Consider the following 26,758-nt stretch of genomic DNA (forward strand, 5'->3'; position numbering starts at 1 on the left):
TCATCCATTTGATTCTTCCGGGTACGTGCTTACGAAAGCACGTACCCGGAACTAAATGGGCCAATCCGTGGAGCCGTTACGTTACGTCCGCGGAGCCGTTACGTTAAGCCCAGGCTGATTGGTCCAAATTGACCAATCCACACACAAACTCAGTGCAGGCAGCCCTGCTGATTTCTGCTCCCTGCTGCAGGCTGATAACAGACAGTTGGGATCGTGCGAAATTCTCTCTGCAGACCCATTCTCACGGCGTTTATCAACCTATAAACCTTTTTCTTACTCAATATCAATCGGCTGTGACTCTGTGTGTGTTCAGGTTGAGTTTGGCTGTGTTTGGCTGTGTATCGCTAAACAAGGAAATCACGGAGGGGGAGGGGGGGGGGGGGGGGGGGAGCTGCAGCGAGCCGTTTAGTGGAGAAAGTGAATACTGCTGAATACACATACTTTACAGAGATGCTGTATGCGAAACCAATGTGAGTTTGGAAAATTGCACAGTATTTTTCTATTTTAGTATACCTCAACAATGGAATTATGATCAGTGGAAATGGCCATGACATGTGACCTTTAATTATGAAGTTATTACCCTATTCTAATAATCCAATGCAGAGGCAATAATGTAAAATAATAATACATTATTTTATATATATTATTGTATATTTGTATAGTCTTAAAGTTACAACCAGCCCTTTGAGTGCAACCATAATGCTGATGTGGCCCGCCATGAAATTTAGTTTGACACCTCTGCATTAGAGGTAATGTAGAAAAGGTATTTTTTAGGATTTAGTTAAACCGACCATTTAAACATTTCTTATGCCTACGTTTTGACGTTAATGCACATACTTTTGGTGTTGTGCTTTGCTCTGGTCAGGATTATGATACTTAGAAAGCCTAACATCATTACATAATCTTCCATAATATATATATATGTCCACTTAGAGTATTTAATACATGCATGTTGTCATAGTCTACTGTAAGGTATATAAAATACACATTATATAATACCGACCTATGTTTGTGCAAATATAGTGATGTCACAATATTATCAACTGTATTGTTTCAGAAATAATTTCTATTGTGTCCAGCATATATTGACTATAAAGCCACTAAACAACAACGACAAATACAGTCACTTAACTAGAATGCACTGTCAGAAAGCATACAACCACTACTGGCAAACATTCTATTGCAATCACAGTTTTACCTGACTTTGATGCTGATCTTTTATTTTCTCCTTATAACCACCATTCTGTAGTCATTATTTGTGTACATTGGCTGTTTAGAGATTGTTGTTTTGAGAACTTTTAATTTTGTCTTTATGCAACGAATAGACAACGGCTAACCAAGCTAGCCATTATTGCACTAACTTAGCTGACAGAGAAGAGACCTCTTTTCTATAAATCCTGCCTAAATGAAAATATCCCCAAGACAGCTCGTCATATTAGCTTCAGACAATTGTAAGCTGTGTTGTTGTATTAACACTTACCTAGTGATATCTTCCATGAGCACAGACGGGTCTGGAGGGTAGAACTTGACAGAAAATCCAAAGCTCCAGGAACCAACTGCGGACCAGCAGAAAGGTTGTTTTGTAAAGAATTGCCATATGTGTGTGGATTTGTCTGACTGTGTGTGTGTTTGTTGCACTTACCCCGAATTTGCTTCTTAATCTCTTTAGAGGGATCCAGCCAATGCTGATGAAGAAAGAAAGAGACAATATCTTTTTTTAAATGTCCCCTTGGCAAAATCTTAAAACCCCATTCACACTTTTTAAGAGCGTTTTTAAGAACTTTACCTCAGTGGCTGCTCTTCCCTCTTTTAATATGCTCCCTAGTTTAAAGCCAAATATAATAAGACTACCAGGCTTCTTAAACACTGGAAGCATCAATATTAGGCACAATGAATGCCAGTTGAGTCCAGCTCCTATGCTGAATGTCACTAAAGCTTTCATGCTGCACTGTAGACCCAGTTTGCCATTTTTAAAAGGCCATACTGTCTAATCACATTTTAAAAGGTTAAAGGCCATGTATGCCACTCTCATGCCGCAAGTGGTTAAATATGGTTGAAAGGGCAACTGCGGACTCACTGCTTTATGGCATGTAGAAAAATAGGATGACTAAATGGGAGGCTTGGCTGAAAGGCTCGTTGACATTTGCTCTGATATCAGTGACAAAATCCCCCAAAAAGGAAAAAAATTGAATAAAAGCAGCTTTAAAGAAACACGCTTTGTCAACTCATACATTTGGACTTGGACTATACAAAGCTTTATAACACAGAAGAACCTTAATGACCCCCTAACAACAATGAACACAGAACAGAAGAACTTCTAAAAAGAGGATTAGAACTGAAGTTCTCTGTTGCATTTAAGACAATGGTAAACATTAAAAAGGCGAGAGCTGCCAAGCGCTTGCAAATCCCTTTGGATCAAGTAACACATTGTTAACAAATACAAATGTACCACTTTTAACACAACTTTTAAATGTGCGCCAACATTTTGTGCCAGATGACTATCCAGTAAACCCCAAATAAGAATTCTGAAGGCTTTGCTAGTAAACATGTCATTTGAGCTTCAAAGCCACAAAGAGCTACGAAGAATAATTGATTGGAAAAATGACCACATGACAGATTTTATTTTATTTGATGAATCATTAAATAATATATAAATCTAGGCACATAACAAACACCCACTGCCTGTATTATGCACCTCATAATTTTTTGTTTGTGCGGTCTCTCATAAACCACATTTGGAAAACTATTTGGACTTTTTCTCCAGCCGTTTCCAATGTCTAATTGATGCCCTATGTTTGGTTACATTGCAGCTTCCTTTGGTTTGAGCAACAGAGGTTCTTTTACAAATGATATAATGAAGATAACTCCCTGAAGTAAGATATCTTCATGCATGTGTGTGTTTCTTTGTGTCTGACCTTGGCGTTGTCGGTGTCCTGGAAATTCAGGCCAAAGTAGTCCCTCTCCAGCAGGTTCAGATGGCCACACACCATGTCCAGCAGGGTCTGGCCCTTGGCAAATTTCTGTTACATACACACACACACACACACACACACACACACACACACACACACACACACACACACACACACACACACACACACACACACACACACACACACACACACACACACACACACACACACACACACACACACACACACACACACACACACACACACACACACACACACACACACACACGTAAGAATACACAGCGAGTGGGCAGGTGACACAGTGCAGGTTCAGGTTGTATGAACATCAAGTACTGTGGAAGACAAAAAGAAGAGGACAGAGTGTAATAATGCAAGTGTATTGAAGATGTAAGAAGACACATGCAGGATAACTCCCTTTATCGCTCTCAGTCGAAGGGTGATTGGAATTGATACGATTTTACAATATTTACTTTAACTGAATAGAGCATGTACTCATCACAAAGGAATCTCTGTTTTCATTGGAGATTATTAGCGTTTTAGCCAAACAAGACAAAACATCTAACATAACTAGCTCTCCTCTTGACAATTTCAACAGATTTGTTTTTCACAGTGTAGCATTATCAAGGGGAAATGGGATGCGTTCAGGTTTATTAGGGCCCATTCTTTCAGTTTTCAATTGATCCAGACAAAATGAAACATGTTACAGTATGCATACTGTATGGCACTGTGCGTGCCAGAAAGCCTCTATTAAGGGAATAGATTGACACCAATGAATGCAAATCCAAGGAATGGGACAACCATTAACCAGTTCATCATCAGGGTTATCATCGTTAGCCTTCTTTCTCTTCTTTTGTCTAAATCTACAGGATTTGCAAAATACCAACAGAAAGATCCTTTTTGAAGAAATAATAATAATAATAAAAAATGTATTCTGTTGTATTCAATATATAATTATTTGAGTGCTCATATTTATTTTATAATCATTTTACCTACTAGACAATTAGTTTTTGTTTTACACATATTTTATAACACAGGAGTGAAAATCTGTGACGTAAAAATCGGCCCAACGGTGGTCTGGGAAAAGCTTCCAGTCTGCCCCCCCCCCCACAGTCCCTCTCTATGCCTGTATAAGGGGAGGAAATACATTTAGCATCAGTGGCGTTTCAGCAGACCACACCTATTTTCTCTTTAGCCATTCAGGGAGGAAACAAGCCCACTGTGGGATACACACACTGCCTTGGCAAAATGCTATCTCCACACACATGCACACCAGAGACACACACACACACAGGAACACACGCCAGATTTGTCTCCTCGGGAAACCTGGCTCCTATGGCGACAAAGCAACCAAGCAGCTGTTACCATGGAAACAGAAGTAATAGGTCCCTTCTGTATGTGCATGTGCCCTCTCTCTCCGGTTAATACAAGGCCACGACAGAGCTTTGTTCAGCTCTTGAGCAGTAGAGAAAGCATATATTTAAAACATTTTCTTACAAAATGAAATTGTAACACACATCTCAGTTGATCCCCCAAGCATGGCAACCAATTCAGGAGCTGCTGATGAGATTTTGTTGTCGCTCCAATTGGCTCCAATCACATTTATATTACTGGTTCTGTGGGCTAATTGTGTTGGCAGCCATTTGGTGTAATCCTAGAAATCTATTCTGCTGATCGCCTTGCCCATTCAAACAAGATGAGGAGACACATGTGGGTGTTAATGATTTAATGGTTAGCCAAAGAGAAAGTACATCTATTGAACTTAGTCTATTTAACTAATGCAAGGAAAGGGATAGCACTTTGCAATTGATTAACTAGAGGAACAACTGTACAGATTGTTGAGTTTTCCTCATTTTATTAGAATGCAATTTAGTAGCTTGGTTTGGTTCTTGGATATGTTGCTTGAATTGGACAGTTAGGTGAAATGAACAATCCCAACACATGTTCCTGTAAGGCCCCCGGTTGTAATTTTACAACATTACTTTAAGCTATCCTAAAAAAGTCAGTAAATGTTTTGTTTTTCTAAAGACTACATTTACATAGTCAAAAGGTCCTTTTGTTCAGCCTCACAATGCTATTGGGTAGTAAATGTGTTTATAGGTCCTGCCCTCTGGCCATACACTCACAACATTTCCGAATCTTCAAACGAGCAGCATCTCTTTGTTTTATTGGACTGGATTCGTCAGATTCAAGTAAAATGCCTCAAAACAATTTGTTTGTGATTATTACAATGTCTAGAACATGTACATATTTAGTTATTGTGGAATACATTCATCAAATTTAATTTTGGGCAGCTTACCAAAAAGGAGAAAGCGAGTTTGAGATGGAATCAGAGGAAAGTGACACTGATATCAGTGACGAAGAGGCAGATGAAGATGCCTGTGGCCACGTGTACAAGGAAACCCAACAGCCCAATGACCCCCATGAAGTTCCGACGCTGGTAAGTGTACATCTTCTGGCACACCATCATCCTTGCTGTGATCAACGCCTGGCTCCTCTACAAGCAGGACTGCAAAGCTCTAAAGATGCCAAAGCAGGAGATCGTGAACAGGAGACAGTTTCAGGCAGATCTAGCATCCTCTCTCATCCTGGTAAGAATGCATTTCTGCTATTTGGCGTTTGTAATGTTTTTTTATATTTCACTGTAATATTTTTGACTTGTATCCTAATGTATTTTTGACATGTATATTGATTGATTCTGTTCTAATCAGGTGAACATAACTCCTCTGAAAACACCCAAGAGAGGGCGACCATCTTCAGGCAATGGGAGCCCATCCCGACAGTGACATCAAGGAGCCCTTTGAATGCTCAGAAGAGACATTCCTCAGGTGATGGGAGTCCACCATACGGTTACCAAGTGTGGTAATATGAAAGAAAAATACAAACTCTAATTTAAATAGTTTTTATTAGTAAATAATGATGTTCAAAATAAAATAGTCCCTCCGTTGCCTTCTGCACAAAACATAGTGCAAGGTGGTTGCTATGTAACAAAACTAACAGCTAGCGAACATATTAGACAGAGAGAGTTGATCGATTATTTGGCTATTTATTTACATTCATGTTGCCATTTATTGTGCACCCACTGAAAAACTGTCCAGCATCAGTAGCATGGCTTACGTGGTCACTTGTATAGGTTGAGGTTGTACTAGGCTGTTGCTTGGCGTGGCGAGAATATTGCTCCACTTTCTCCGGTCCCCGAGATTGGGCTTCCAGTAGCTCTGGAGAGAGCTTTCGCACCTGTGGCCACTAACGGTCATAATTTTTCTGCTTTGTTTCAAGACCTGCATCAGAAAGCTTTTGAATGGTGGTACTTTTCCAGTTGGTCTACCTGCTCTTCACGTAGCTCTGCATGTCGTCGTTTAGGTGCATTTTTCTTCTGGAGATAGGCACTGCTCAATCCACTCCTCCATATAAGGCCACCCCGGAGGTCGAAGTTAAGTAAGGGATAATGTGCAGCGAGGCACTCATTATGGGTAAAAGAACACCCGACAGGCAGATCAAAAATAGTCCGTTGTTACCGTTTGAACTACCTAGCAACGGCAGGAACTGCTTCGACAGCGTTTTTGCGGACCTTTTTGAGTACAGATTTGAAAACATCGTTACTTGCTTTAAAAGTAGCACAATTCATTATGTCAAACCTTGGAAAGTATCTAGATATCCCTGCCCTAATGCCAAAGTAACTGGCAACTGAATATGTTTTGCCGTTTGATGTCTATCAGTTAAGGGGGTTGTCGACCCTTAACTGTGATATAATGACCATATACCACGGCCTGTCGTCAACTATTGCTTAAATATATATTATACACACTGCTCTGCTTTCTGCACGGATCTCACAGCTGTTCTCACTGTAAACATTGCGTCGCGATGAAAGCAGTTAATAAAATAATGGGATGCATGCAGAGCTGTCATTGGCTGCGATAAGTCCGGCCGTGCGTCACGACTCTTTTAACTACACTGTTGCCGGAAATACATCTGCGGACTGGCGTGGAGGACCCATCAGTGTATCCTCGATTATAGCTCCTCCAGAGAGCCTCCTCGATGCTCGATCCTCGAAGTGCATTTAGAGAAATGAGATGTCCTTCAACATGGCGCACTGAAATTCATTTCCGGGTCACTACCAGAGGACCAAGGATTCAAGGAGTCGAGGAGGGGAAATTTGTGAAATGAGAAAGGGCCCAAGAGATCACAACCTCCACTGGATGTACGCAAGAACCTAATGGCACATTTTCCAGTGAAGACAAAGAGAGGACACTGCAGACACTGCAGTAAAGGGTACACAAACACGCAATGCAGCAAATGCAATGTCCGTCTGATTTTCCGACGACAGGAACTGTTTTTGGGACTACCATTGTATTAATATTTAATAAATGACTATTCCTAAAAAATACTACTGATGTGTGATTATTATTCATGGTATACTGATATAGGGCTAAGTAAGCAATCAATCCTGCAAATTAATCCTTAGTTGTTCAATATATTTATTCAAACAATGTGAGTAGAAATACAGAAATTCTGCTCCCACCTAAGGCCAACGTTGCAATATTACAAAATTTCCCTAAAAACATACCAAAACGTAAAACATTTGAAAACTCTTTCGTTTATGCTCCAGAGGCTCCCTACAACAACATCTGAAAGGTCAAAAAATGTGGGCAATTTGCTATTTTTCAACATCATAGCAGCCGAGGCCAAGATATCCTGACCCCAATCCATCTCCCTAATGAACTTATAAATGCCTTTGGAATAATGTCTTTACAATTCCACATCCTCTCACTTTGTAATTCAGGCTTTATTTGATCATTTTTAAGCCTCCAAGTCGAGATGACCCTGATGAAATCACCAAAGTTATTGTATTATTTTTTTCAGAAATCTCCCTCCAGAACCACAAAAGGCTCATTTTAGCAGGCTTTGTAGAAATCCTACGAATGAGCAAATGAGTCTCATGTGTAATATAGGTGGAAAGCCCCTTTCATGTAACTATATTTAATTGTTTTGATTTGTCAGTCATTACACCTTTTTTAAGCAAATTGTAGTCAACGGAAACTAACATTAGTCGTGTACTTCACACTACACTAAGCAGCGTGGTGGAAAACATGTGAGTGCAATAAACATTTGAGGTTGGAAGAAGCAAATATCTACTGGTTCCAGATAATTGTATTAAAAGATTTAATGAGAAAATCCCAAGTTTGTCTCATAACCACTTGGAAAATATATGAACTTTGTTCTAAAGTCCCAAAACAATAAAAACAGTGAACTTGTTTATCTGTGAGTTAAAAATAAGCCTCTGCTTTAGCACAGCATAAACAAGTCGGTTCTTAGGATGTGGAGCAGTCTATAAGAAATACTGGCCTCCAAACAGACAGCGTGTGCTTCAGTGCAAGTTCTGAAGTTCCCTTGAGCAAGAGGCTGAACTCATCTGAACCTTCAGCGGTGCAGAGAGTGGTGCAGCGGGGAAACATGTTACATCTGTGCTTTTGGAAATGGGAAAGATATTCAGAATCTATTATAGATGAACTGATGTTATCATTCTTTAAGGAGTCGAGGTTGGTCCCTGTGTCATTAACCACATGATCATATGAACCTCGCATTTATGGCGCTGGTGGTTTTCTCAGGAGGCATTTTGAATGTAAGAATGTGGAACACTCTGGATTGTGGGTTTAATGCTTTTATCCTGTGCATAAATACGGTATCCAATTCCAAGTATAGGTGCCAAAAATCATAGAATAATAAAGGGGACTGGAAACAGTATACTAGTACATTTCATATTCTATGTATTGGGACATACAAAATCGCAGTTCACATAGCTTTGCGTGGGGAGCCCTGAGTGTAGTCACAAAACTGTTAATTTGTATTATTTCTATCTCTGTCTTAATAAGGTCCTTCTTAAAAAATGTATCAGGTCCGCATCAGAGGCTAAGTTAAGTATCAGTGCTACAGAATGGTTTCCAGATGCCACACAGCCCTGGCTTTTCCAATAAAGAGGATCTCCCACAGACATGTGGTTAACTATCAAAAATGATTGTACCGTGAGAAATACGTTTCATGGGTTGGATCTCAAGAAAATATCTTGTTCAGCCAAAGTCCAAGAAGTTAAAATGTGGGTGGGCCCCTCGTGGTGTTAAGCCAGTTTAATTCAAGAAGTTTTTGGGGAAATGTAAGCTTGTGTGGGATTGTAAGTGTGAAGGTTGGGAAGCACAGCACACAGGTGCTCTAGTTCTTTCTTTAATATTAGGTCTGTAGGTTAAAGACTGGACTAATGCACTGAGCTTAATCAATATCTGTAATGTCGTGAGCCAAACATCAATACCAGGCTCAGGCTGCTTCTTTGTGTTTTTGTCAGGGCACGTTTGCTTATGACTGTCATTAAAGCAGTGATTCCACTGCATTCATCATTATGTGCCTTTTTTCCAATACTTGCATATATACTACGGTACACAAATGAGCCCTCCTGGCGTCTCCATCTTTCTTTCCACCTCCTCTCCCACTTTCTTCATCTTTTCCTCTAAGCCCAACTGTGTGTGTGTGTGTGTGTGTGTGTGTGTGTGTGTGTGTGTGTGTGTGTGTGTGTGTGTGTGTGTGTGTGTGTGTGTGTGTGTGTGTGTGTGTGTGTGTGTGTGTGTGTGTGTGTGTGTGTGTGTGTGTGTGTGTGTGTGTGTGTGTGTGTGTGTGTGTGTGTGTGTGTGTGTGTGTGTGTGTGTGTGTGTGTGTGTGTGTGTGTGTGTGTGTGTGTGTGTGTGTGTGTGTGTGTGTGTTATGGGTGGGGGTTGAGTTGAAGGAGAATGTGTGATGCTCCGGTCAGGACTCGTGTGACATATTTCTCCTCTCCTAAGTAAAATATGGGAGGTCATGTGAGAGGCAGTAAGCCATAAAAGGAATTTAGTGACATGAATGAGTTTGAGTCAAGATGATCATTCCCATCACACTCGGTCATTGGCAGCCGCAAATGAAGTTTCAGAGCTGGCTTTAATGTGATCTGTAAGTCCCGGCCAGGATCTCTCTGCTGTATATGGAACAGCCCCTTTGACACCCCTCGCTTTTTCCCCTCCATATCAATTTTCTGCAGTGTTCAATCATTGTGTGGGCCATTGTGAAAGACAAATAAACCCAGAGCTACGCCCGTCTGTTTATAAACACAAAAGGGTTACAGAGTCACGATTCATGGAAGCCGGAGATTGCTCATCTGAGTCTTCCATCCCCCACAATGCAGAGCTTGTGTTACCTCCCTCCACCCGCCCTCTCGCTGAGAAGAGCCACAGAGCTGCTGCTTTTCTGACTCTGTAACGCAAATTACAGAGGGAGACTAGATCCCACTGAGGTGTGCTGTGCTGTGCTGAGTCAAGGGCTCTGTTCAAAAGAGGGATATGTACACCAGCTTCTATGAATGCTGTTTTCCTGCTCACCAAGTCTGTGTGCTTTTGAGCAGCCAGAGAAACTGATTTTTTATAGCACTGCAAAACACAATGTTCAAATCATTATTTCTAATTATGTTTCTGCCTGTTTTGCAGAATTGAATTCTGATGGGGTTTTTTCCCAGGCCTACAGACCATTAAGGAAGATCTCTCACCCTATATTGAATATTTTATTCCAAGAACATAATGAGCCTCTGTGGTTGTGAGGCTTTCAATAGATAGCCAGACAGGACAGTGAAGTTTTATATATTTTCCTGGATCAGTGAAGTATTCAAGTTTCAACCCATATTTTCATCCGATTGATGAAAACATTAGGAGCTATATGGTAATATAATATTAGATGTAGGGGGAGACCAGGCAATCTCTGATACGCAAAAACAGATGTAGAAAACGTAATGGAAATATAGTATTTTAGTTTGTTTAATGTATTTGTTTGAGGCACGTCAGTCTCCTTATTGTTCTACATGTTTTTATCTCCCACTATTTTCATCTCCCTAGAAAAGCAGAATTTTGAGTGATGCCGGCTTCATCAATTTCGTTATATATTCATTAAGTCTGTTTCAATTATTTAGTCTGTATTTTCTTTTATTATTCCCTATACTTGGGCCAAGAGCAATGCCTGTTTTGCAATAGTGGGTTTGCTTTTCAAATTAGCTGCATTTTGTACTTTAGAAAAATACGCATAACAGGTGACAGAAAATGAATTTGCAGGGACCCAAAATGTTGATAATAATCCAACAATGCACAAGAATAGGCTATACATAATGATAGTCATTACGTAGATTATTCAGCCCCTTTCTCAATTCTTGATGATGAAAGTGAGAAGCATACCTCAACCCCAGTTTCATAGACCGAGCCGTCCAGTAGTGTGACTTTAATCGGAACAGCCTTGGGCCGCTTGTTGATCTTCTGGGGGGATCTGGAGGCTTTGCTGGGGGTCTTCTCAGAGTTATCATCCATGTCCCCCTGGTCCTCTGCAGCCTAGGGGAGAGAAATCCTTTCTTTTAAGTGTGTGAGGTTCTTATCCCAGTGCTTTGTCTTCCATTTAAACATTTTCATTCTGAGTCTCAGGGGGCATTGTGTACTTGTCTTTAAGTGATTTAAATCCTAAGTCTTGGATCATGTAAGGCAATCATCTAAATGCATGACGTAGTGTGATCTGCTGCTCTAAGATGTTTTAGTTGCTGGCACATGCAGAGGAGGCTAGCTTTCTTGCATATCAAACATGGCGGCGGGCCCTGAGTGATTGAGGGGTCTAAGTGAAATGATGTACAGCTGCTGTGAGTTCCACAGCTCTCTCACCTGATTGGTTCTCATGGCGTCACCCTCCATTGCACTCTTCAATCCCCCAGCCAAAGCCGTCTCTGTTGTCATAGAAATGGATTGCAGTCCTGAAACCACACATAAATGCAGCAGTCAACATCAACACAATTCCTGTGTTAGGGTTTACTGCGGCTGTAATCTAGCTACAGTTTCCTGATGGTCTCATGAGATGTGAGCAAAAAATGTCCAATCAGTGCACTGCATTAACAAATCTTCACTTAAAATGACATTTTCATGTAAAACCTGCAGAAGAGATACCTGTCTTTACATCACCTGCATTACGTCTTTGCACCTGACAGCTGCTTTATAGTGTCTGTAATTAGCCTGAACAGCTATGCACATTTAGTGTCTTCCTCCCATGCATGGTCATTGCAGTGTGCATGGGAGATGGATAAAGAGAGGGGGGGGGGGAGCTCAGTCGGTGCTGGCTCACAGCCTCCCACAGGAGCACTCTGCATGAAGAGTGTTGGCTTCAGGACGCTCTCCTCTCACACTAGCAAAAGGAGATAGCATAAATTACATCAGCCAGAGGGGCCCTGCGGCACGGCACAAGACGGCAGACACACTGAGAATGAGATGGGGGGGGGGGGGCAGGAACGTGACAACAATGATCTGAGGATGAGACGGGAGGAAGGAGAGAGTAGTGCGGTATAAAAGGCAGAGGTTATGAGCAAAGAGATACCAGGGAAAGAAGAGAGAGACATACAATAATGCTGATTCAATACTAGGTGAGCTGGGAACAGATGAGCCTTGTCATTTGAAGGTGACCACTGCTGTACTCGAGCTGGACTCCTGCAGAGAGCTCTTTTTTTCTAGGTGACATACAGTACAATAGGTGATATTCAGATTAGGTGGTTCAGCTATGAAAAATGAATTATCTGAGATAAAGCCCAGAGTCAACGTGCAGCTTTAGTTTGAAAAGTCAGCACAGGGTCACCGGTTAACACTCCTTATGTCAGCTGAAATATTATCTTATGAATACAGGGTGTTTAATTTCTACACTTAAGCCATTTTTGGAGAGAGGCTGGATTTTAATGATAGTAATGGTGCAGAGTTTTATTTTTGTGCTTCCTTTTCACAGCCAAAAATATAATGCTCAAGGTTCTTACTTTCCGAATATACTGTTTTGCTTACAATATCACCTTTTTCAGCCTTGCGAAAAAGATAGTTTGCAAGAAATGCATCTGCTCTCTAATGTTACAATTTCGTCTTGAGTTACCCCAGAATATGTGTCAGCCCAAAGCACGTGTAATATTGTTTAAAACCGACTTCTGTAATGATACCCATACATTATAAAATGGCTTTAAAGCCATACCCAGAATGTGCTTTTCACTTCAAAGCAAACTTTCAACTCATGCCAAACTATATATATATTTAAATTGTTGATTAAAAAACGTATAAGAAAATATCAACCTCATTCAATATGTACCTTATCAAAAACACTGTAAAGATATTTGAAATTCAAACCTCAAGCCTGAATTTTCACAAGTAAAAAAACAACATAAAATAAGGCAGGAGGTTAATGAGAGGAAGGGATTAGTGAGGAGGGAACTGAGAAGCTCCGATAAAAAGTACACAGCTTCCAGGGAAAACTATCATTAGGGAGGATACAAACGGCAGCTTAATTTGGAATAAGATCGGCCAGTGAAATGTTTGTAAACCAGGAAAAGATGTGGTAGCATTTTTCCCCAAAGAATAGTCCCTAATTAACTATTTTATCCCTCCACCAGCTGTCTGGGTACATCTCTGTGTTTACTGTTTGGGAGGTTGGAGCTCAGCACGTCTCAGCTTTCGTGATAGGTCAGCCTCCTTCTGCATAATGAAGCCGGATCAAAGAGCAGAGCAGGCTGGCACAGGGACGGCTGTAGATGTCTCCCCAACACCATGCAGTGTTCCTTCACTACTTTGAAGGGCCTGCAGGTTGTTTGATTCATCTAATTAATGAATAATAACAAAAAGATTCTCATTATGACTATAATGTGCATCAACATGCATCTTGAAGCCAGTTTTTTGTTGTCTGAGACTGTGCAACTCATGTTTATGCATGGAGATAATGTCAAAGTTAGACAAGGGGTGCTGCCAATTTTAGCAAGTGTATAAGTACAGTATAATAAAGAGGCACAATAGATGTGAAACAACATTTTAACACCATATGGAGCTTGATGAAGAGTGAACCTGTTCAGGAATTTCATCAAAAATGACTGAGTTGGTCAGCCGGTTAACTTCTTTAGTCCAGTTTGAGAGTTTGTACGGACATTTATGGTCCTCAGTAGATACTGACTTCGGTGATCCCCTGGCTTTACCCTGGGTGCCATCGTAAGGTTTGTTTTGGGTGAAATTACTTGGAAACGAATGGATTGGAAACATTTTAGTGACCCTTTAACTTTTCATCTAGCATCTTTAGGGCAACATTTAAATTGGATCAACACTTTGTTTTTTGACCCATCAAGCTAATGACAATCCAGTTAGCTGAACTTTTTATTTAGTACTAAGAGAAATATAGTGGGAGAACACTAAACTAAGATGGTGAAAAAAGCATTTTAGCATTATCATTACGAGCATGTTAGCATACATCTCAAAGCACAACCCAACAGGCCCCTAGAGCTGCTAGCATAGCTGTAGACTTAAAGTCTTGTTTATTAGTTAAGTGTCAATACTACGTCTTTTGACATGACATTATTTCATGTGGAAAATATAATTTCATACAGTCTGTTTATAGTGAGGAATAAATATGATTACAATTCCAAGTCCATTCATATATTTGTTGTTTTTTATCCATCTCTAATCCTCTGCTAAGTAGATTTTCTTCTCAACACTTGCTCACCTGATCTAATCAGATCTATGAACTTTAATACCCCCACCTGTGTGAATGTCAGCCCCGTATTAAGAAGTTGTCAAAACCAAGTATCAGTAATTCACAAGCAAACTTGAGAAGAATCCTAATAAGTCAGAGTCTTACTGTAAGTGCGCACATATCACACATATCATGATCGTGAGGCCAATCAATTATTTCATTTGGGTCACTTTGAGATTTGATCAATCTGGCTCCACATCAGTTCTGGTCTTTGCACACCTAATCATCTGTGTGAAGAATCTGATGGAGACAGAGAAGTATGAGTTGCTGCGGCTGCTTACACTCAACATTCCCATAGCAGTCAACGTCTTCAAACAGACTCCCTTTGAAGGTCTTTCTCTACAAAAATCATCTGGGGCCCTTTGGTTCTTGAACTTCAAAGAGATATCAGCACGGAAATACTTTGTGAAGTATGACAGAATGCCCTGAAAACAATGTGCAGGTTTGTAGGCCCTCCAAAAATAGTGACTTTACATAACTTGGCTTATTTATACTTAAACAAGACAGAAATATGTTTTTACATACTTCAGAAGTGAATTGGCCAAATAACACAATGTGGTGCTTTGTGAAAAGTTCTTATATCATGATGGTTATCTAACTGATCTATCATTATACTCAGACACAACTATGATACTGTACTAGAGGTTTTAACATTTGAGTCATAGAGGGCCAAAGTAATCCCTGAAATCTTCCATCTTACTTTCACTTTTGTCTATTAATCTCAAACTGTGTGGGCACTGTGGTGTGTTTGTCTCTGGTGGGTTTTAAATTTGTTTTTGTCCTGATACAAAACGACAAATGATGGTAATTGTTTAAGACAGAAATCAATGTGATATTGATAGAACAACAGGGGGAGATTTGCAGCCCATTCTCACTGTTTATCCACACTGTTGAATGAACACCACTGACTATTTTAAAGGTCCTGAAAAGGTCTTCCTGTTTTTGTCTGTTCGATTTTAAATATTAAGAAATAGGTGGGGCACTGATGAAAAGGGTTTATATCAAATATTTGCATGCACCTATCAGAATTGAGGACCTTAACAATGTGGTGAGATGTATTTGTTTAGGTTGCCAAGCCAATGCCACAGTTAAATCAGGTCATCCCACACAGTCCAAGTGAATGTGAAGACTAGAAAACCAAACAGTGAGCAGGAAGCCATTAGATTTGAAAGCTCTAGTAGTCTATAGAGCTGAGGGTAGCTGCAGAGTTTAAGGATAATTTGCTATAGTTGTGTCACTTTGAAGGATCACTTTTCATTGCACATAGTCATTTGAACTATTGTTATTGCAAAAATGTTGACATACGACATGATGTACAATGCAATTGATCGCAAAATTAAATTTCGATCCTTTACTTGTCAGTTACATACGTCATTGAGAGGAACCACCATTTTGGCAGTTTAAATCAATTTCTAAGCTTTGCAAATCTTCAGTAAATAATTTTTATTTTCAGAAAATTTAACCAGACACGTTTTTTGTTCCTGTTTCAGTTAATGAACCAAATATTTAGCTCCCTATTGTTGCTTTTTAAGCTTAATGAACATATTAGTGTTTGCCAAGCACCCATTGAGTATTCGGTCAATATGAGTTCAGCCCCAAAAGCTCTGTCAGTGTCACTGGTGTCTATTTGTGCAAGGCTCCAAGCACACCAACATTTTTGAAATATCATATCCCCCTTATGGCGCCCTACTCCTTCAAAATCATGCGAAGAACTGTATTTTCTTTATTAAAATAAAACAGGTTCAAATCCTGGTTAATAAAATAGATTTTAAAAATATCTGTGAATATTTGCATTAACCTTGAAGTCTCAGTATGTGTAACTTTAACATCATGAATGAAACCTGAGGTCCAACTGATTGTTAAAACCTCAGAATTCCTCCTAAAATTGAAATCATTTTAGCTGCTGGTGGCACACTAGATTCACCAACATTTTGCAAATGTACCTGCGTAGAGCCTTCAATTTATAAAGTATGCGAGGAAGCCATTCATCATTCACGGTTCCTGACTCTCACAATATAGACAGAGTGCTGATGGTCAAAATCTGTGTTAAATATGAGACGGGAAACTACTTTACTGCAACAAAGTACAAGTCTCAGCATTGCAAACCTTTTTAATTATATCACACTGTTCCAAAAATGTACTTTCTTTGTCGATGAAAATGATAGCTCTAAAGTCTATGACGTACGGTATCTCTGGCTGCCAAGAAGAACAGATCGTATCTTCAAAACAAATGCTTTGTTTTACATAAGAAGTTTTGTCTATTGAAGTGGGTTGTATGACTCTGTTGGCATCAATAACCTAAGCTGTGTTTCGCTGATCAGCTAGTGAGAATCTCTAAAGATTAGATATGTGGGAAGCAGCCATGTTCCTTGATCTTTATCAAACACACACACAGATGTACACAGACTCCCCGGCTGCTCATACAGGCCTTGTCAGTGTATCTGTGGAGCTGACCTCTGCGCTCTACATTTCACAGGCAATCCAAATACACAGTAATCATAACTGAGCATCGCAGCTCTCCTGATATAAGCCTGGATCAACTGCACTCACTGAGGAGGAAAGAAGTCTAAAAACTGTACAACATCAACTCCTCTCCAACTAAAGGAGGCACAATGCCACCCCAGCCACAAACTGTTCTGTCTACTGCCGTCTGACAGTCGGTACCGCAGCATCAGGAATAAAACCACCTGACTCTGGGACAGTTTCATCCCACAGGCCATAAGAGTGTTAAACACCTGAACTAAGAACATCCATAACATTAACCTGTTTGCAACTTACAAATGATGTATCACTTGTATATAGACTCTTATGGCATTACTTCTATTCTATTTGATTGTATTTATTTGCACTATTTTCTCTGTTTTATTGTATTGCACTGTTAGAGGAGCCTGTGACCTAAGATTTTCATCGACATAACTACACTGTAGCTATGTACGAATGACAATAAAAGCCTTGAAATCTTGAAAATGCAGACAATGTGATGCTCCAAAACACTCATCGTCTGCGGCGCAGAAGCTCAGACAAATTGCCAGATAGTAACGGACATGATGGCTGATCATCTAGGGCAGCATGATGCCCATGATGCACCATTCACCAGGGGCCTGCCTGAGCCCATTTGTCTTCATGCTGTCTTTCAAACAAAGAGCCTGTCAATTTAGAGAACCTAAAAAATTGATACGTCGTCAGACAGGCGTCAGTTTCCCACCGGCCCATCCTCCATCAGCAGGTGGGCAAGGGAAATCTGTCAAAACACAGCCCCTCAAAATGAATGTCAAAGCAGAGCATGGAACACGGCTTGTGGATTCCTCTCACTCCTTAACACAATATGCTCTCAGGAAATGAATGTGCTAACAGAATACCTCTTGAGTATATGGGGGAGAGAAAAAGAAGTGTGGAATACCTTGTGAGAGCTTTTTTTGACGAGTCACTGTGTGATCAGCACCTCCTCTTCTCATATTACCAAAGGTTTGCAGGAATAGTGTTTAGATACTATTTCACAAAAGGAGTATAACAATTAAGTCAAGACTATTCTGTTACTTAAAGTAACAGTGCTGAACAGTATATCACAGGAAATCAAAATACTAACTTGGCCTACATTTTGGTAAAAAATAACACAGGTTTAAAATCAATATTTGATGCCAGGCTCTCATCATCACCAATGGAACTCCCACTCAGAGCAGATTGCTCTAATTTATAGCTTTTAGATCAAAGTGCAGAATTGAACTCTGTGGATGAGACCCGCTAGCATCACTGAGGCCCTTTGTACCCCTTCTTTTCTCGACAGCTACTGTGCTGTTGTTGTTTGAAAAGCATAATATTTTCAAACGTTTCTCACAAAGGTCCCCAAAGAGTTAAAGCCCCCATACAGCTTTTATTATAATGGTAAAATATTAAAATAAGCAAGGATAAACAGAACCAAGAAAAAATAACCAAGGACCCTTCAAGGACCAGTTCATTTAAATGCAGATCAACCATAGACCATTTAAAAGCCTCACTGGCAGATATCCACAAATAACTCATTATCATTCTAATACTACCTGACAGGTACTTAAAAAATGGAAACCATTGTTTTTGTATTTACAGTTAAAAGTAAATGGCACTGATTTTGTTCAGCTTGTTTGATTTTAAGTTCATTAAAAGCCCATTGGACTAAAGTGACCATCTGGGTTCTATACATAAATATACATTTGCATCATCTTATACACCGTCTCACTTGATTTTTTTTATCAGCTAATTCAAGCTTTATCTTGTCACTAAAGTGTTACAGACACAACTTAGTGATAGTAGCAGTTATCTTCTACAGAGAGGAGCACACAGATAATGAGTTCACTGTGATACAGGCAGTGTTCTTCCTTTGCCAAAATGTCTTTCAAGACTACATCATTCACAAAAATGAGCAGAGCATGCCACAAACAGTACTCCTGTTAATTAGACTATTCATTCATTTGGAGACTTGAAGGTTGGTTACTTTTGCCCTGAAAAAAAGACCTCCAACCAACACCGTCTGTCTTCAGGGCGTTTTAAAGAGATCATTCTCATTGAAGATAAATATTGATCTCGGTCTCTTTATTTTGTGCCAAGTGTATGTTGTTTTTTTCCAGGGAGTTTGTTGGACTAGTTGGCCACCCTAACGGATTTGTGGCAATTTCCACAATGCCTTTTGACAGGCACAAACAGAGAAACTGATTGTAATGGCTGTGAATCCCTGCCAAGGGGATTGTTGGGTTTCCTTTTTTCGCCTACCTTCAAATCTAACACCACCAGCTGGTTTGTCCAAAACTGTACTTTGGTTTATGAACCAAACCTGCAGATCTAACTATGTTTATCAGCTAGACTGTGTTTAATGCTAATGTTTAGAATGTACGCTTGACATTAGCACAAAACATTACTGTGTCTATATACAGCCACACATCCTCTGGCTGCTAGCATGGATGTAGACTCATAGGCTTGTTATATATTGTATTGAGCCCTAACTGCTGAGACTCTAGAAACTCTACATCTATAATTTAATGAGCATAGTGTATCAAGACGGTAATGGTTACTACGGCTACTAGCTGAAGTAGTTAATGTTTTTTTGTAGTTAATGTCCAAAGCAACTACTGTAGTCAACCTACTCTATACACAACATGATAAATTACGGTATTTCCAGATAGAAGCCACCCACCCTATTACCCAATCATTGAACATTTTATCAATGAGCCTTGCCCTTTTTATCATGCAGCTCCCTCCATATCTAAGCTTTATAATCAGTGCTTCCCCCCTAATGGAATATACAGCCAGTCCATCAATCCTACAGTGCCGAGGCTCGCTCTGGGAGACCAGGTACAGGACTGTGGGGGTTGGGAGAGGCGAGATGTCCTTGTTCAGGGAAAACCACATACACACATTCTCCAAAACCAAAACCATTGGCACTCAGCAGTCTTGGAAGCAGTTTGCCTAGCAGGACTGTAAAGTCTGCTGCAAATCATGTCACACCACGACAGAGATAAATGATACGACTTGCGAACCAATGAGGCTGCAAGTTCATCCTCCCCAAGAGAAAGCAAGCCCAGAGGAAGTTGTGCTGCCTGCATCGACATAGAACAAACACTCTCTCATGGGAAGGTTCTGCACTAAAGCAGGGGATGTTACAGGAGTTACAATGGGGTCTACACTTAAACATCTAAAGTACTTAGTTCCACTTTTTGAGCTGATATGAAACGACAGATTGTGTGATTGCAAACTTATCTTAGAGTCAAAGAAGGTGGCAAATGTGCATATCAAAATGATTAGAGCAGAGGGTGGGGGCTTTGTAAAGTTAATCCTCCCTGATTAAAACAAATCGGGCAGGGAAATCTCTAAAAATGAGCTGTTGGAATGCATTGTTTGATTTATGTGAGGAATATCTTAAAAAATTAACCAGTTTACATGACTGGAAGTCCCGTCCTTCGCCATTATACGTCCACAGAGTAATCTTAACGCCATTTACTAAAGGGAACATCAGGATGTGTAACAATGCAGAGGAACATTACATTAAGTGTCAAAAGAAATGTGAACATCTAGAACATGATTGTAAAGCTCTGGCTGCTAATCTATTGAATGTGTTTTTGATCAAAAGCGGGGTTATTTTAAGAACCATCACACTGCAGACACTTGTGTGGGTGACACTGATGTGAGACATGTTGACATACTGTTGATACACTAACTGACAAACAGTCCAGTCTGAAAAATATGCTGCAGCAGTTTACAATTAGACAGAGCAGGGCAGACTGCAGACACTACAGTAGCCTACATACTGTTTATACTCTATAGTGTTTGTACAGTGTTTACATTTTCTGCAAATTGCCAAATTACAGCCTTTAACCTGAACCATTGAAATCAGTAAATCCTTGGCAACCACAGAATCTGAAGTGAATATTTCTTGCAGCAATTTATGATTGCATAACATATTGCTGTTATTGTTATTGTGTCCACCGCATGTGTATTTAGGTAGACAGTATGCATACAATTCGATACATTGGATAAATTAAGGTGCATTTTTCTGAATCTATGTTATACAGACTGCGATTTATTCTGACCCTCCGACCCACTATGAACACATAACGTTAAAAAAGCAAGAGTATATTCCACTTCACAATTGAAGCTCACTGAAATTGAGAGAAACTCTACAATTCTTACAATAAAAGCATCTTCTGCAGTTTCATAGTGTACTTCTCCACTTCCCTCTATGCAATTTAACTGAGCCTTACTTGCAGAGTCAAATTGACAAAACAAAATAAATCTTCTCTCTTCATCACAATGACAGGAAAATGACAGGCACCACACTGTGCCTGCAGCACAGTTCTTTTTTTTCTTTCTTCTATTTGACCAAAGAGGAGACTGTCACCACTAACGATGGTTAACACAGACATCAGGCATGCCTGTTTAAAATGCAGTTACCATGGGAACCCTTGTCTAACATCAGAATTCAACACAAGATAATATTAAGACAAAGAAACAAGACAGAAACAGCCGGTAAGAAATATTTTGTTAGTTCACATGTACACATTGTTAAAATAAAAATGAGGTTAATAACTGAACCGTGGCACTGGACTGAAGGATGTGACTTCCATGTAGAGGTGGGGGCACTGAAATGACACAGGGTCTGTGGGAGGAGGAGGGGGACCAACAATTTCAAGCAGCATCTAGTGTCTTCAGAAATAGTTTGCCATGAAAACAAAGGGCTGGTGAAAAGATGTAGCTGTAATGTGTGTCACAGTGGAGGGACAATGTAATGTAAGATAATCACTTTAGCATGTTAAACGTCATGTTGCTCGCATTACGGCTAACATGCTTCAGATATTTGACAACCAATTTTAAGTCTGTTCAAAACCTCTGATCTGATTACTTTCATCTGATTAATTTCGTCATTTAAAATGAGCAGGTCATAACAACTGACTTTTCAAGTGGACTTCAGTTTTCTTTCCAGTTTTAGACAAAGTTAAGACTATGTTAATTATTGCTTTCAGCAAGCCCAACGATAGTCTTGAAGAAATCCCCATACTTTTACATTGATTAATATAAAATGATGTGAGAACCAAGCAGAACATGGGATGTCTTTCTGAGTGAGGCATTGCATCTCACAAAATATCATGTTGATAGTAATGCAAAAAGTGACCATGTATTGCCTGCTGTTATCTGTAATATGCCTTTGAAAGCTTCTCTCACTTCTAAGTGACGTGTGTTTATCTTGTGGAGCATTCCAAGTTGGCTGTGAACAGACCGCTGGCCCTGCTTCAATGAGCTATTACAAATCGATCAGAGGATGACTTGTAATAGGACTCTTGGGAGAGATGTATAGAAGTGAGCTGCCTTAAACAAACAAGCAGGCAGAATTTACGCACACAGAAATAGACACAAAAATGCATCCTGGAGGCCATATAACGTGTGACCTGACCTTTGCCCTAATGGAATATGAATTGGTGACAGATTGCACGGAGGTCACATGACCGGAAAGTAATGGAGTCGCTGCCAGTGAATGCCATGTGTACATCCGTCTCATAACCTTGTCCTTTCATGTTTTACACAAACAGCTGCTTGACTATCCTTTACATCATACCTCTCATAGATAAGAGCAAATAAGTCTGTGGGAAATATAGCATGTAATTCCATTATTGTATTACATGCATTTAAACTCCTTAAGCACCTTGAAAACAGCCATGAAAGAGATTTATACGATTTATTTTTCCTCTATGAGTTTAATTCAACATACACACAAAGAGCCAAAAAAGGCCTTGTTACTGATAATGGTACATTTTATAAATTGACTTTTCTGGGGTTGCTGAAATTTAAACTTGCTGAGTTGTTCACTTTTGTATTTTAAGTATACATATGTGTCTCATATTGATGTTTTTTGTTTGAGAGTTATTTTTCTTTGCCAAACTTTTACTACAGAAAGTCATCTGGTTGCGTCCCTCAAATGTAAGAGTATGCTTCATAGTTTTATGTTTTATGCAAATTCAATCTTCTGTCAACATCTAATATTCAATTAATTTGTGTTTGTGTATACTATTTCCATTCAAAGTTTAATATCAAGGAATATATTGTTGTATAACATTTAGGAGAGATGATCAGATGACATTTTGAGAAAATAATTCAGAAAAAAGGATCTACATCCTAAAATAATGTAGTTGTGGTTTACAGCTGTAATACAGCTTTGAGTATGAATAGTGAGGACATTTCAAACTCATTGCAAAGATGTTTAAATTGTGTTTTTGAATCCACATACAAATACCTTAACCTATTTCCCAATGGACAATTTTTTTTAAATAATAATAGACCAAGGACATTAGCTGATAAGATGAAACAAGGCCAGTTTGTGCCTTTCTTTGTATCTTTATGTAGGCCTATGTGAAGTATCCTTTTTAAATCAGTCTTCTAATTTTAGTTTTCAAGCATTTCCAGTTTAATAGCCTACTTTGTCCCATTGCAATTCACACATTCAGACCTTCCTATTGCTTAGGCTCCCCCCCCCCCCCCCCCCCCCAGTGCCACACCCGCGACACACACCGGCTTCAATTAGCTCATTATCTCGAGCATCGGCTGTGCTGAGCCTATAGCTCCACAAAGAGAAATCATAATCATCACACACCGGCATTTCCAAGAATAGCTCAGAACAATCGTATATGGGTCGGACGTGTAGAGAAACAGGGCTGATCTGGCGCTATGTGATTCAGTAAGAAGATAGGAAAGGTGTCTGCCTACAGGGCCTTGATATGCATGGGATAAAGGATGCCCTGATTCTATGCAGCTTATTAAACCAGCTGCCGACCATATTGGCCGGATTAAAGATCTGTGGCAACACCCTCCCTATCCGTCCTTGACACTTGAAGCACAAAGCGGTGTCTTAGCGGAGCAGGCAGAGCTCGGTGTGAGCCAAAAGCGTGTCACAGGTACCAAGACGCTCCCGGTTCATTGCCTACAATGTCATTTCCTAACAACCGGCATATGCAGCATGCACCTGTTCCGCTGTCACCGTATGAGACAAACAAATACAAGGCATACCTGTCCCGTCAGGTCCGGGGTTTTTCAAGATTCAGCCCAAATTGTGATCATGAAGATCGCAGGGAACTGGAAGACGGACGCTGCCACCGCCCCGGAGCTCCGTTCCTCTGCCGCGGGAGGAGTAGCCCTGCAGCCTGGGACAGCAGACAGCACGAGCCGGCAGGGATGCTCACGGTCGCGAGGGCTAGGAGGAGAGTAGAGGGGCGTTTTCAGCGGGAACTCCTCACGTCGTGCGTGAAATGTGGACCTCTCCGCTAGTGACACGCAGCACCTCTTTAGCACTTGCTTTGCTGTTACCCGGGTCATTTTTTGCCGGCGCAGACCAAAGCAAAATGAGGGGTATTTAAAAAAAGAGATGCTCTAATCTAATGCACGTGCAATCGTGTAAACGAGTCTCAGCTGCAAGAGGAACATACACGCGTAATTAGGAATATTGTTATTTATTTAAAACACACTTTGAATAGATTAAATTCGTCTCTTGGATACGTTTTTTAAATTAGTGAGGATTATTGATTGTCAAAATGTGTTCCTAATTGCATATTCATATTCAAGTAGTTTACCCCACCTCTTTAAAATGCAAAGGTGGGGACACCTGCTGAGCTGCTATGCTATTGGCAAAGTATATCACTGCAGCCTATGCCCGGCCCCGAGCCCCCTTTAAATGCCATTTATATGTATACCTGTCAGTCACTAAAAGTACAAATGCAAAGTACATTTGTCCTTATTCATTTCAAATCAATTAAATTGGCTTTGCATAAAACTGATAGACAGTGTCATTGATTGGTGTTGACATGAGTTTGGATTGAAGCCCAAAGAGCAAGAAGATGTACAATTAAACTCTCGTCTTGCTTTGACATAATTGAAAGACTACATTATAGTGAGATCAGTTATTGTATTTAATGATACATGTCCACTCTCTGTTCCATTGTGCTAGACAAGAGCTCATTAGTCAACATAACAACCTTTAATTCCTGATATGTTTAACATTAAGAAGTAGGTATATTTTTAAGTAAAATGGTCATATACTGTAGGCCTACTCTTCCCTGCATAGCGAGAGGCGTGTTGAATGAATGAATGAAGGCTAAGTGGGTGATGTATTGCAATGATGGTGACTCATAGGAACCTTCTGTGCCGAACGCCCTCTTTGGCTTTCATGCACAAGTGTTCAGTTCAAATGCAAATATGCATACAGGAAATCAATTCCCGTCATGCTTCAGTGGTTCTCCTTCAGTTGCCTTTATGCGGAAATGAGCAGCGAAAAGACTTTTTTGCCATATGGGAACCATTTTTGGAGCGTAAACTATTGCTATACAGTATGTCTTTATCCCTCTAATGGCTGAGGTTGAATACTGAATATACAGTATGACCAGACACTCTTATTTAAGTCACTAAGAACATTAATATTACATACACTTGCAAACATAAGAAGTCAGTCACTCCAATGGTCGTGAGGAGATTTCTCCACATGGTGGCAGTAATAAACCATCATCACAACAACCATGAGGTTGTATTCACTGCCTGCACATGCTACACCCTAAAATCAAGTTTACAGTCAGCATCTAATTTGTTTCGCACTTATACTTTAACTAGGTAATTACACATATCTGCTTGCAGTTTCATCGCATTTACATTACCTGACTTGCACACATGGTTGCTCTAAGCTATTTTCTACATGCATTACACTTTTGCCGTTATTACTGATGCATACTGAGACTGAGCAGTGCCATACATCTTTGTAATGCCTAACGAAGAACCTTATGTTATTTACGCTGTCATTTCCTTGAGGTAGCAAAAATATTTCTCAGAATAGTTGACGTGTTAGTCATCACTTTTAAACATCATTTATATGTTTTGCTTTTTTAAAGGGCAATCGAGACCGGTTCTTAAGACGTCACAAGGCATTTTCTTTTATTTACTGTTGTAGCTTAGTACCACTAAATGTTCCTTTCAAGACAATTGGAAGAGGCATCCAAGTAATGGAGACATCTCAGTTGTCAAATATTATTCTTAAATTCAGTGGAATATTTTATCATTACCTTAATGTAAATATATAAGCTTAAAAGGGTATAGTTTTTTCAACCTGACCTTTCTGGATTTCATATCAGATGATTTGAATGAACATTATTGAGCTTGGTTCACTACTCTCCAATGCACTTTGCTTTCAAAGTGAAGTATGAGAACCTCTAAATAAGAAGGTTTAAAATGTGCATGGTGGGGAAAACAAGTTGTTTCTGTCACCTCCTCGTTTATGAGAACTCATTGCACATTGAGTCACTCCACTGTTGTTCAGCCCTTTGACTCATTTATCAGCACTTTGGCAGCCTGTAAAGCAGAACAAATAAACCCAGGACAGAAAGCCTCAACCACACAGATTTCTGTTTGATTGACAGGACACTCTGAGAACCCTACAGAATTTTTACCTGACCAAAAACAAATGTGACTGTTGCTGATAAAGTCGGAGCCAAAGGCCATCATGATCAGGTGAAGATATAGTTGACAACTGATGGCAAAGACAAGCACATTTTTCTGAGGTGATTTCTTTACTGATAGTGAGAAAAAATGTGTGGGTGGTATGAGTGTAGTCAGATGTCTAGTCAGTGAGAATGCCATATTGATGTTTACCTTACGCATACATAAAGAAAACTTGCACTTTACACACAGTTTCTTCTGGTCATGAGTAGGCTGAGTAAGGCTGTATATTATGCGAGGCCACGGTATGTTCT

The 26,758-nt window shown here is 39.9% G+C and overlaps 2 protein-coding genes across 5 annotated transcripts in view; one reads left to right on the forward strand and one right to left on the reverse strand.

The window, feature by feature from the left end:
- LOC307036560 (band 4.1-like protein 1) overlaps positions 1 to 24,349 on the reverse strand; it is a 44,300-nt gene extending 19,951 nt beyond the window's left edge. For 2 of the 4 annotated variants that reach the window (XM_079677002.1, XM_079677001.1), the window contains exons 1-6: positions 24,036 to 24,349; positions 11,639 to 11,727; positions 11,168 to 11,317; positions 2,916 to 3,020; positions 1,643 to 1,685; positions 1,481 to 1,556 (exon numbers count right to left, since the gene is read on the reverse strand). In XM_079677002.1, the coding sequence (XP_079533128.1) occupies positions 1,481 to 1,556; positions 1,643 to 1,685; positions 2,916 to 3,020; positions 11,168 to 11,317; positions 11,639 to 11,710 (446 nt within the window). In that variant the 5' untranslated portion in view covers positions 11,711 to 11,727; positions 24,036 to 24,349. The remainder of the gene's footprint in view (positions 1 to 1,480; positions 1,557 to 1,642; positions 1,686 to 2,915; positions 3,021 to 11,167; positions 11,318 to 11,638; positions 11,728 to 24,035) is intronic. The other 2 variants (XM_079677003.1, XM_079677004.1) reach the window with 2 other exon arrangements.
- Positions 3,031 to 26,758, forward strand: part of LOC307036561 (uncharacterized protein) — a 37,574-nt gene continuing 13,846 nt past the window's right edge. Inside the window, exons 1-2 of the mRNA XM_079677005.1 lie at positions 3,031 to 5,521; positions 5,642 to 5,758. Of these exons, the coding sequence (XP_079533131.1) occupies positions 5,254 to 5,521; positions 5,642 to 5,758 (385 nt within the window). The 5' untranslated portion in view covers positions 3,031 to 5,253. The remainder of the gene's footprint in view (positions 5,522 to 5,641; positions 5,759 to 26,758) is intronic.

This window comes from Notothenia rossii (assembly GCF_949606895.1).
Source record: "Notothenia rossii genome assembly, chromosome: 4".
Taxonomy (NCBI): domain Eukaryota; kingdom Metazoa; phylum Chordata; class Actinopteri; order Perciformes; family Nototheniidae; genus Notothenia; species Notothenia rossii.